At 62.8% G+C, this 12,733-nt stretch overlaps 1 protein-coding gene across 2 annotated transcripts in view; it reads right to left on the bottom strand.

The window, feature by feature from the left end:
• Positions 1 to 8,929, bottom strand: part of TXNDC12 (thioredoxin domain containing 12) — a 44,200-nt gene extending 35,271 nt beyond the window's left edge. For both annotated transcript variants that reach the window (XR_012235348.1, XM_073593537.1), the window contains exon 1: positions 8,730 to 8,929. Coding sequence is in view for 1 of the 2 variants with exons in the window: in XM_073593537.1 (XP_073449638.1) it covers positions 8,730 to 8,829 (100 nt within the window). In the remaining variant the exon portion in view is untranslated. The remainder of the gene's footprint in view (positions 1 to 8,729) is intronic.
• Between the last annotated feature and the right edge of the window lie 3,804 nt (positions 8,930 to 12,733).

The following is a 12,733-nucleotide window of genomic DNA, read 5'->3' as shown; positions in this document are numbered from 1 at the left end:
GCAGAGCCCCAAAACAATCCCTACAAGCATAGGCCAGTTTGCTATAAGAGGGTAAAAAAGCCCACTCACCTCATAAATTCACTCCGCTGTGTACCCCTTCCCAGTTCCAGAGTACCTTCAATTGAGGCTGCTCCCCCATACTGGAGTCTCCACGGCAAAGCCACAAAGTCTGCTTGGCTGAGCCCCCTAGTCCCCTCAGATGAGCTCCAAAACAATCCCTACAAGCAAAGTCCAATTTACTATAAGTTATATATGTTTTTTTTTCAGGCTACATACATAGGGTTGCCCTATGCACGACAGGCCAAAAGAAACTCCTGCACCTTCTTGGGCTTGAGTGGCGTACGAAAACCTGCGCCTGCTGGCTGTGATTGGGGCGCCATTAATAATAAATGGCACTGCAAACATGATGCACGTTCATGCAACGCTGAGATGTGACTAGAGCCTCAAAGGGTTAAAAAAGCCCTCCCCCCACCCCAAGTTTCAGAGTCTCCTTGGTTAAGCCCCCTTAGTTCTGTACCCCACAATCCTGAAGTCATCTAGGCTGAGCCCCCCACAGTCCCAGAGTACCCACAACTGGGCACCCCCTCCCCCCATATCACCACAGCTGGTGGGTACCCCCAGTTTCCCTTGTCCCCACATCTGGGCACCCCTCGTCCCCAGAGTCCCCTCAGCTGGGCACCCCCTCGTCCCCGCAGCTGGGAAACCCCTTGTCCCCTATCCCCACATCTGGGCACCCCCTCGTCCACAGAGTCCCCACAGTTGGGCGACCCCTCAGCTGGGCGTCCCCAGAGTCCAGTCAGCTGGGCACCCCCCGTCACCTCAGCTGGGCACCCCCTCATCCCCACAGCTGGGAAACGCCTTGTCCCCTCAGCTGGGAAACCCCTCGTCCCCAGAGTCCCCACATCTGGGCACCCCCTCGTCCTCTCAGCTGGGCACCCCCTCGTCCACAGTCTCCACAGTTGGGCACCCCCTCAGATGGGCGTCCCCAGAGTCCCCTCAGCTGGGCACCCCCCCGTCACCTCAGCTAGGCACCCCCTCATCCGGGCACCCCCCGTCACTCCCTGTCCCCAGGGTCCCCTCAGCTGGGCACCCCCTCGTCCCCAGAGTCCTCTCAGCTGGGCACCCCCTCAGCTTAGCATGCCCTTGTCCCCTCAGCTGGGCACGTCCTCGCCCCCACAGCTGGGCACCCCCTCGTCCCCACAGCTGGGCACCCCCTCGTCCCAAAAGTCCCCTCAGCTGGGCACCCCCTTGTCCCCACAGCTGGGTACCCCCCCCAAGGTCCCCCTAGCTGGGCACCCCCTTGTCCCCAGAGTCCCCACAGCTGGGCACCCACTCGTCCCAAAAGCTGGGCACCCCTCAGCCCCCTCAGTTGGGCACCCCCTCCTCCTCCTCATCCCCTCACCTGGGCACCTCCTCTTTCCCTCAGCTGGGCACCCCCTAAACCCTACAGCTGGGCACCCCTCATCCGGACACCCCCAAGGTCCCCTCGTCCCAAAAGCTGAGCACCCCCTCATCTGGGCACCCCCTTGTCCTCAATGTCCCCAAAGCTGGGCACCCCCTTGTCCCCTCAGCTGGGCTCCCCCTCACAGCTGGGCAACACCACAGCTGGGCACCCCCTCGTCCCCACAGCTGGGCACCCCCTCGTCTCCAGAGTGCCCACAGCTGGGCTCCCCCTCGCCCCCACAGCTGGGCGCCCCCACAGCTGGGCACCTCCTCGTCCCCTCAGCTGGGCACCCCCTCGTCCCCAGAGTGCCCACATCTGGGCTCCCCCTTGCCCCCACAGCTGGGAACCCCCTCATCCCCTCAGCTGATAACCCCCCACCCCCACAGCTGGGCACCCCCTCGTCCCCACAGCTGGGCACCCCCTCGTCCCCAGGGTCCCCACAGCTGGGCACCCCCTCGTCCCCTCAGCTGGGCAACCCCTCGTCCCAAAAGTCCCCTCAGCTGGGCAGCCCCTTGTCCCCACAGCTGGGCACTCCCCCAAGGTCCCCCCAGAGTCCCCACAGTTGGGCAACCCCTCGTCGCAAAAGCTGGGCACTCCTCAGCTGGGAACCCCCTCGTCCCCTCAGTTGGGCACCCCCTCGTCCCCTCACCTGGGCACCTCCAAGGTCCCCTCGTTCCAAAAGCTGGGCACCCCCTTGTCCTCAGAGTCCCCACAGCTGGGCACCCCCTTGTCCAATCAGCTGGGCTCCCCCTCGTCCCCACAGCTGGGCACCCCCTCAGCTGGGCACCCCCTCGTCCCCAGAGTGCCCACAGCTGGGCACCCCTTGACCCCTCAGCTGGGCACCCCCTCGTAACCAGGGTCCCCAGAGATGGGCACCTCCTCCTCCCAAAAGTCCCCTCAGCTGGGCATCCCCTCCTCCCAAAAGTCCCCTCAGCTGGGCACCCCCCCCAAGGTCCCCACAGCTGGGCACCCCCTCGTCTCAAAAGCTGGGCACCCCTCAGCTGAGCACCCTTTGTCCCCTCAGTTGGGCACCCCCTCCTCCTCTTCCCCTCAGCTGGGCACCCCCTCCTCCCTACAGCTGGGCACCACCTCATCCGGACACCCCCAAGGTACCCTCGTCTCAAAAGCTGGGCACCCCCTCGTCCCAAAAGATGGGCAGCCCCTCATCTGGGCACCCCCTTGTCCTCAAAGTCCCCACAGCTGGGCACCCCCTTGTCCCCTCAGCTGGGCTCCCCCTCATCCCCACAGCTGGGCACCCCCTCAGCTGGGCACCCCCCACCCCCTCAGCTGGGCACCCCCTCGTCCCCAGAGTGCCCACAGCTGGGCACCCCTTGACCCCTCAGCTGGGCACCCCCTCGTAACCAGGGTCCCCACAGATGGGCACCCCCTCCTCCCAAAAGTCCCCTCAGCTGGGCACCCCCCAAGGTCCCCCCAGCTGGGCACCCCCCCAAGGTCCCCAGAGTCCCCACAGCTGGGCACCCCTTTATCTCAAAAGCTGGGCACCCCTCAGCTGAGCACCCTTTGTCCTCTCAGTTGGGTACCCCCTCCTCCTCGTCCCCTCACCTGGGCACCTCCTCGTCCCCTCAGCTGGGCACCCCCTCATCCAGACACCCCCAAGGTCCCCTCGTCTCAAAAGCTGGGCACCCCCTCGTCCCAAAAGCTGGGAACCCCCTCATCTGGGCACCCCCTCGTCCCCAGAGTCCTCTCAGCTGGGCACCCCCTCGTCCCCTCAGCTTAGCATGCCCTTGTCCCCTCAGCTGGGCACGCCCTCGCCCCTACAGCTGGGCACCCCCTCGTCCCCACAGCTGGGCACCCCCTCGTCCCCAAAGTCCCCTCAGCTGGGCACCCCCTCGTCCCCACAGCTGGGTACCCCCCCAAGGTCCCCCTAGCTGGGCACCCCCTTGTCCCCAGAGTCCCCACAGCTGGGCACCCACTCGTCCCAAAAGCTGGGCACCCCTCAGCTGGGCACCCTTTGCCCCCTCAGTTGGGCACCCCCTCCTCCTCATCCCCTCACCTGGGCACCCCCTAATCCCTACAGCTGGGCACCCCCTCGTCCCCTCAGCTGGGCTCCCCTTCACAGCTGGGCAACCCCACAGCTGGGCACCCCCTCGTCCCCACAGCTGGGCACCCCTCAGCTGGGCACCCCCTCGTCTCCAGAGTGCCCACAGCTGGGCTCCCCCTCGCCCCCACAGCTGGGCACCCCCACAGCTGGGTACCCCCTCGTCCCCTCAGCTGGGCACCCCCTCGTCCCCAGAGTGCCCACAGCTGGGCTCCCCCTTGCCCCCACAGCTGGGAACCCCCTCGTCCCCTCACCTGGTCACCCCCCACAGATGGGCACCCCCTCGTCCCCACAGATGGGCACCCCCTCGTCCCCAGGGTCCCCACAGATGGGCACCCCCTCGTCCCCTCAGCTGGGCAACCCCTCGTCCCAAAAGTCCCCTCAGCAGGGCAGCCCCTTGTCCCCAAGGTCCCCCCAGAGTCCCCGCAGCCCCTTGACTCCCTCAAGGTCCCCCCAGAGTCCCCACAGCTGGGCAACCCCTCGTGCCAAAAGCTGGGCACCCCTCAGCTGGGCACCCCCTCGTCCCCTCAGTTGGGCGCCCCCTCACCTGGGCACCTCCAAGGTCCCCTCGTTCCAAAAGCTGGGCACCCCCTTGTCCTCAGAGTCCCCACAGCTGGGCACCCCCTTGTCCAATCAGCTGGGCTCCCCCTCGTCCCCACAGCTGGGCACCCCCTCATCCCCAGAGTGCCCACAGCTGGGCACCCCTTGACCCCTCAGCAGGGCACCCCCTCGTAACCAGGGTCCCCAGAGATGGGCACCTCCTCCTCCCAAAAGTCCCCTCAGCTGGGCACCCCCTTGTCCCCACAGCTGGGCACCCCCCCAATGTCCCCAGAGTCCCCACAGCTGGGCACCCCCTCGTCTCAAAAGCTGGGCACCCCTCAGCTGGGCACCCTTTGCCCCCTCAGTTGGGCACCCCCTCCTCCTCCTCATTCCCTCACCTGGGCACCTCCTCTTTCCCTCAGCTGGGCACCCCCTAATCCCTACAGCTGGGCACCCCCTCATCCGGACACCCCCAAGGTCCCCTCGTCCCCACAGCTGGGCACCCCCTCGTCCCCTCAGCTGGGCACCCCCTCGTCCCCTCAGCTGGGCACAGCTGGGCTCCCCCTTGCCCCCACAGCTGGGAACCCCCTCGTCCCCTCACCTGGTCACCCCCCACAGATGGGCACCCCCTTGTCCCCACAGATGGGCACCCCCTCGTCCCCAGGGTCCCCACAGATGGGCACCCCCTCGTCCCCTCAGCTGGGCAACCCCTCGTCCCAAAAGTCCCCTCAGCTGGGCAGCCCCTTGTCCCCACAGCTGGGCACTCCCTCAAGGTCCCCCCAGAGTCCCCACAGCTGGGCAACCCCTCGTGCCAAAAGCTGGGCACCCCTCAGCTGGGCACCCCCTCGTCCCCACAGCTGGGCACCCCCTCGTCCCCACAGCTGGGCACCCCCTCGTCCCCACAGCTGGGCACAGCTGGGCTCCCCCTTGCCCCCACAGCTGGGAACCCCCTCGTCCCCTCACCTGGTCACCCCCCACAGATGGGCACCCCCCTCGTCCCCAGGGTCCCCACAGATGGGCACCCCCTCGTCCCCTCAGCTGGGCAACCCCTCGTCCCAAAAGTCAACTCAGCTGGGCAGCCCCTTGTCCCCACAGCTGGGCACTCCCTCAAGGTCCCCCCAGAGTCCCCACAGCTGGGCAACCCCTCGTGCCAAAAGCTGGGCACCCCTCAGCTGGGCACCCCCTCGTCCCCTCAGTTGGGCGCCCCCTCACCTGGGCACCTCCAAGGTCCCCTCATTCCAAAAGCTGGGCACCCCCTTGTCCTCAGAGTCCCCACAGCTGGGCACCCCCTTGTCCAATCAGCTGGGCTCCCCCTCGTCCCCACAGCTGGGCACCCCCTCATCCCCAGAGTGCCCACCCTTGACCCCTCAGCTGGGCACCCCCTCGTAACCAGGGTCCCCAGAGATGGGCACCTCCTCCTCCCAAAAGTCCCCTCAGCTGGGCACCCCCTTGTCCCCTCAGCTGGGCACCCCCCCCAATGTCCCCAGAGTCCCCACAGCTGGGCACCCCCTTGTCTCAAAAGCTGGGCACCCCTCAGCTGAGCACCCTTTGTCCCCTCAGTTGGGCACCCCCTCCTCCTCTTCCCCTCAGCTGGGCACCCCCTCATCCCTACAGCTGGGCACCCCCTCATCCGGACACCCCCAAGGTACCCTCGTCTCAAAAGCTGGGCACCCCCTCGTCCCAAAAGCTGGGCACCCCCTCATCTGGGCACCCCCTTGTCCCCTCAGCTGGGCTCCCCCTCATCCCCACAGCTGGGCACCCCCTCAGCTGGGCACCCCCTCATCCCCAGAGTGCCCACAGCTGGGCACCCCTTGACCCCTCAGCTGGGCACCCCCTCGTAACCAGGGTCCCCACAGATGGGCACCCCCTCCTCCCAAAAGTCCCCTCAGCTGGGCACCCCCTTGTCCCCACAGCTGGGCACCCCCCAAGGCCCCCCCAGCTGGGCACCCCCCCAAGGTCCCCCCAGCTGGGCACCCCCTCATCTCAAAAGCTGGGCACCCCTCAGCTGAGCACCCTTTGTCCTCTCAGTTGGGCACCCCCTCCTCCTCGTCCTCTCACTTGGGCACCTCCTCGTCCCCTCAGCTGGGCACCCCCTCATCCCTACAGCTGGGCACCCCCTCATCCAGACACCCCCAAGGTCCCCTCGTCTCAAAAGCTGGGCACCCCCTCGTCCCAAAAGCTGGGAACCCCCTCATCTGGGCACCACCTTGTCCTCAAAGTCCCCACAGCTGGGCACCCCCCCGTCCCCACAGCTGGGCACCCCCTCGTCCCCACATCTGGGCTCCCCCTCGTCCCCTCAGCTGGGCACCCCCTCGTCCCCAGATTGCCTACAGCTGGGCTCCCCCTTGCCCCCACAGCTGGGCAACCCCCTCCTCCCCACAGCTGGGCAACCCCCTCCTCCCCACAGCTGGGCAACCCCCACAGCTGGGCAACCCTTCATCCCCAGGGTCCCCACAGATGGGCACTCTCTTGTCCCCTCAGCTGGGCAACCCCTCGTCCCAAAAGTCCCCTCAGCTGGGCACTCCCTTGTCCCCACAGCTGGGCACCCCCCCAGAGTCCCCACAGCTGGGCACCCCCTCGTCCCAAAAGCTGGGCACCCCCCCACCCCCTCAGCCGGGCACCCCCTCGTCCCCCCAGAGTCCCCACAGATGGGCACCCCCTCGTTCCACAAGTCCCCTCAGCTGGGCAACCCCTCGTCCCCACAGCTGGGCAACTCCTCGTCCCAAAAGCTGGGAACCCCCTCATCTGGGCACCCCCTTGTCCTCAAAGTCCCCACAACTGGGTACCCCCTTGTCCCCTCAGCTGGGCTCCCCCTCACAGCTGGGCACCCCCTCGTCCCCACAGCTGGGCACCCCTCAGCTGGGCACCCCCTCGTCCCCAGAGTGCCCACAGCTGGGCTCCCCCTCGCCCACACAGCTGGGCACCCCCTCATCCCCAGAGTGCCCACAGCTGGGCTCCCCCTTGCCCCCAGAGTGCCCACAGCTGGGCAACCCCTCGTCCCCACAGCTGGGAACCCCCTCGTCCCCACAGCTGGGAACCCCCTCGTCCCCAGGGTCCCCAAAGATGGGCACCCTCTCGTCCCCTCAGCTGGGCAACCCCTCGTCCCAAAAGTCCCCTCAGCTGGGCACCCCCTTGTCCCCACAGCTGGGCATCCCCTTGTCCCCAGGGTCCCCAAAGATGGGCACCCTCTCGTCCCCTCAGCTGGGCAACCCCTCGTCCCAAAAGTCCCCTCAGCTGGGCACCCCCTTGTCCCCACAGCTGGGCACCTGCCCAGAGTCCCCACAGCTGGGCACCCCCTCGTCCCAAAAGCTGGGCTTCCCCTCGTCCCAAAAGCTGGGCACCCGCTCAGCTGGGCATCCCCCACCCCCTCAGCTGGGCACCCCCTCGTCCCCACAGATGGGCACCCCCTCGTCCCCACAGATGGGCAACCTTTGCCCCCTCAGGAGGGCATCCCCCAAGGTCCCCACAGCTGGGCACCCCCCCCCCCAAGGTCCCCAGAGTCCCCTCAGCTGGGCACCCCTTCGTCTCCTCATCTGGGCACCCCCTCATCTTCAGAGTCCCCACAGCTGGGCACCCCCTCGTCCCAAAAGCTGGGCACCCCCTCGTCCCAAAAGCTGGGAACCCCCAAGGTCCCCTCGTTCCAAAAGCTGGGCACCCCCTTGTCCTCAGACTCCCCACAGCTGGGCACCCCCTTGTCCCCTCAGCTGGGTTCTCCCTCGTCCCCACAGCTGGGCACCCCCTAGTCCCCACAGCTGGGCACCCCCTAGTCCCCAGAGTACCCACAGCTGGGCACCCCCTAGTCCCTTCAGCTGGGCACCCCCTCAGTTGGGCACTCCCTTATCCCCAGAGTCTCCACAGATGGGCACTCCCTCGTCCCAACAGATGGGCACCCCCTCGTCCCAACAGTCCCCTCAGCTGGGAACCCCCCTGTCCCCAGAGTCCCCACAGCTGGGCACCCCCTCATCCCAAAAGCTGGGCACCCCCTCATCCCAAAAGCTGGGCAACCCCTCAGCTTGGCACCCTCTGTCCCATCAGTTGGGCACCCCCTCCTCCCTCACCTGGGCACCCCCTCGTCTGGGCACCCGCTGATCCCCTCAGCTGGGCACCCCCTTGTCCCCAGAATCCTCATAGCTGGGCACCCCCTCGTCTCCTAAGCTTGGCACCCCCTCGTCTCCAGAGTCACCTCAGCTGGACATCCCCCCATCCCAAGAGCTGGGCACCCCCTTGTTCCAAAAGCTGGGCACCCCCTCGTCCCCAGAGTCCCCACAGCTGGGCACCCCCTTGTCCCCACAGCTGGGCACCCCCTCATCCCCCCCAGCTGGGCACCCCCGTCCCCTCATCCCCACAGCTGGGTACCCCCTCGTCACAAAAGCTGGACAGCCCCTTGTCCCCAGAGTCCCCACAGATGGGCACCCCCTTGTCCCCTCAGCTGGGCACACTCGCGTCTCAGCTGGGCACCCCGTCCCAAAAGCTGGGCACCCCCTCATCCCCCCTCATCTGGGAACCCCCTTGTCCCCACACCTGGGCACCCCCTCTTCCCAAGGGTCCCCTCACCTGGTCACCCCCCTGCTGTTCCAATGAATATTCCCCTCAGTCCAGTAAGAATCCACCAGGTGACCCCCCAGGCTGTACACATCCCCCATCCCCCTCCTCTGTACTATAAAAGATCCATAAAGTATGAATTACCCCGGCCCAGTCCGGCCTCAGCACACACCGCCGCCCCGACACACAGAACCACAATGCCGGACAGGAGAAGCACCGAACCCCGGCCTTCTGACAGCAGCATGTTACCGGGAGAGCCGAGCCTGACACCGGACCGAGAATATCAGGAAACCGGAGTCCGGGGGAAGTGATGTGAGGAGGAAGGGGGCGGGGCCTTCCACTGACTGGGAGGAGTCACAAGAGAAATGAAATGGATATAATGTAAGCAGAGCGGGGATCACATTGTACACCTGGGGGAGGGAGAGGGAGATGACATTGTACACCCGGGGGAGGGAGATGACATTGTACACCCGGGAGAGGGAGATGACATTGTACACCCGGGGGAGGGAGATGACATTGTACACCCGGGAGATGACATTGTACACCCGGGAGAGGGAGATGACATTGTACACCCGGGAGAGAGGGAGATGACATTGTACACCCGGGGGAGGGAGATGACATTGTACACCCGGGGGAGGGAGATGACATTGTACACCCGGGAGAGGGAGATGACATTGTACACCCGGGAGAGAGGGAGATGACATTGTACACCCGGGAGAGAGGGAGATGACATTGTACACCCGGGGGAGGGAGATGACATTGTACACCCGGGGGAGGGAGATGACATTGTACACCCGGGGGAGGGAGATGACATTGTACACCCGGGGGAGGGAGATGACATTGTACACCCGGGAGATGACATTGTACACCCGGGAGATGACATTGTACACCCGGGGGAGGGAGATGACATTGTACACCCGGGAGAGGGAGATGACATTGTACACCCGGGAGAGAGGGAGATGACATTGTACACCCGGGGGAGGGAGATGACATTGTACACCCGGGGGAGGGAGATGACATTGTACACCCGGGGGAGGGAGATGACATTGTACACCCGGGAGATGACATTGTACACCCGGGAGATGACATTGTACACCCGGGGGAGGGAGATGACATTGTACACCCGGGAGAGAGGGAGATGACATTGTACACCCGGGGGAGGGAGATGACATTGTACACCCGGGGGAGGGAGATGACATTGTACACCCGGGAGATGACATTGTACACCCGGGAGATGACATTGTACACCCGGGGGAGGGAGATGACATTGTACACCCGGGGGAGGGAGATGACATTGTACACCCGGGAGATGACATTGTACACCCGGGGGAGGGAGATGACATTGTACACCCGGGAGAGGGAGATGACATTGTACACCCGGGAGAGGGAGATGACATTGTACACCCGGGAGAGAGGGAGATGACATTGTACACCCGGGGGAGGGAGATGACATTGTACACCCGGGAGAGGGAGATGACATTGTACACCCGGGAGAGGGAGATGACATTGTACACCCGGGAGAGAGGGAGATGACATTGTACACCCGGGGGAGGGAGATGACATTGTACACCCGGGGGAGGGAGATGACATTGTACACCCGGGAGAGAGGGAGATGACATTGTACACCCGGGAGAGGGAGATGACATTGTACACCCGGGGGAGAGGGAGATGACATTGTACACCCGGGAGAGAGGGAGATGACATTGTACACCCGGGAGAGAGGGAGATGACATTGTACACCCGGGAGAGAGGGAGATGACATTGTACACCCGGGAGAGGGAGATGACATTGTACACCCGGGAGAGGGAGATGACATTGTACACCCGGGAGATGACATTGTACACCCGGGAGAGGGAGATGACATTGTACACCCGGGGGAGAGGGAGATGACATTGTACACCCGGGGGAGAGGGAGATGACATTGTACGCCCGGGGGAGGGAGATGACATTGTACACCCAGGAGGGAGAGGATAATGATCTTTAATGAATTGAACTCTCCTATGACTGCTCATGGAAAATGTGTCCTATACACCGATCAGCCATAACATTATGACCACTGACAGGCAAGGTGAACATTGATTATCTTGTTTCAATAGTATCTAAAAGTGGTTGGGATATATTAGGCAACAAGTGAACATGTTGTCCCTGAAGTTGAGGAGCCAAAAATGGGTAAGCGTAAAATTTTAAGAGGCTACAGTTCTTGTGGGATGTTCCTGGTCTGCAGTGGTCAGGACCAGCAGCAGCCTGTCCATTACGTCTGATCTACATACAGGGCACCGGACTCATGGGTTCCAATGGCGGGGGTGTGTTTTTTTGAAACACATGATTAGAGCCAGAAACTCTAATAGGCTTCAAAAAAGGGTGGGCTTGGGGCGCAGTGCTGTGCGCCCAATACCACCCAGTTGTGTGACAATAGCGAATGAATATTTGCTATTGCCACACTTGTCCTCCTCCGGCCAATCAGGAAGCTGGTCTTAAGACCTGTCACCCGATTGGCTGAAAGGACAGGCATTCCTATCGGATGCCTAGGAGGAGGGAGGAGCCGCACAGTGGAAGCAAAGGAGGAGAGGACACAGGAGTTGCTGCCCACAACCCACCTGCCAAGCAGGAGAGGACACAGAAACCACCGCCCGAAACCAAGGAGGAGAGGACACAGGAGCCACCACCAAAGCTGAGGAGGAGAGGACACAGGAGCCACCACCAAAGCTGAGGAGGAGAGCACACAGGAGCCGCTACCCACAACCCGCCCACCGAGGAGGAGAGGACACAGGAGCCGCCGCCAAGGAGGAGAGGACACAGGAGCCGCCGCCAAGGAGGAGAGGACACAGGAGCCGCCGCCAAGGAGGAGAGGACACAGGAGCCGCCTCCAAGGAGGAGAGGACACAGGAGCCGCCTCCAAGGAGGAGAGGACACAGGAGCCGCCTCCAAGGAGGAGAGGACACAAGAGCGGCCACCAAAGCTGAGGAGAGGACACAGGAGCTGCTGCCTGCAACCACCTGCCCGCTGCCACCTAGATGGGGTAAGTGCTGGGGAGGGGGGGTGCCGCGGAAAGACCGACATAGGGGGTGGGGTGGTTGTTTGCTGCCCCTCCCCCCAAAAAACACCAACCGCCACTGGTCAGGACCCACCAAAAAAGGTCCAAGGAAGGCAAACTGGCTACAAGGTTATGAGCCACCAAGGCTCATTGATGCACATGGGGAGCAAAGGCTGGTCTGTGTAGTCCGATCCAATATAAAAGCTATTGTACTTCAAATTGCTGAAAAAGTTTGTGCTGGTTCTAAAAGAAAGGTATCAGAACACACAGAGCTTTGCATGGGGCTGTGTTACTGCAGACCGATTAGGGTTCCCATGCTAACCCGTGACCACAGCTAAAAGCGCCTAAAATAGGCACATGAGCATCAGAACTGGACCACGGAGAAATGGAAGAAGGTGGCCTGGTCTGATGAATTGAAGAATGGTTTGAGGAACACAACAACGAGGAGCACAACAACAAGTTCAAGGTGTTGACTCAATCCAATCAAGCATCTGTGGGATGTACTGAAAAACAAATCTGATTCATGGAGGCCCCACTTCACAACTTACAGGACTTAAGGGATCTGCTACTGGCAGCTTGATTCCAGATACCACAATATACCTCCAGAAGTCTAGTGGAGTCCATGCCTCAGCAAGGTATGGTGGGTGGTCATAATGCTATGGCTGATCAGTGTATATTCCTGGTACTGAATATTTATAAGTTTGTGCAAAAAAGTTTTCACTCTGGGCACATTTGAACTGAACAGTGCCTAAATTCAATTGCCCCACTCCCCCGGTGATCTACACTGGGCTATAAGCAAGTTTTCCTGGCCACACACCTCATCTCCTCTGCCACCCAGACCACAGTGATCCTCACTTCTGTGCTAAGTCTTCTATGGAGAGTTCAGTGCTCAGGCTTGGTTTACATTGAAGCAAACTGCACTGGACCACAAGTGAACTGTGCTTGGGATCACCTCTTCTGAGTGATCCCGGGCAGGGTACACTTAAAGGGTTAGATCACCTTTTCAGAGAAAAATCAAAAGGTGAACTAACACACTTCACCCCCCTCCCCTGTTTTGTAGGGGTGCCACCTTTGTAAACAAGCCCTTAGGAGTAGTATCAAGGTCAGAGTCAAA

This window comes from Aquarana catesbeiana, linkage group LG07 (genome assembly GCF_042186555.1).
Source record: "Aquarana catesbeiana isolate 2022-GZ linkage group LG07, ASM4218655v1, whole genome shotgun sequence".
NCBI lineage: Eukaryota > Metazoa > Chordata > Amphibia > Anura > Ranidae > Aquarana > Aquarana catesbeiana.
The sequence above is the reverse complement of the archived record's forward strand: the minus strand, read 5'-3'. Positions and strand labels throughout refer to the sequence as shown.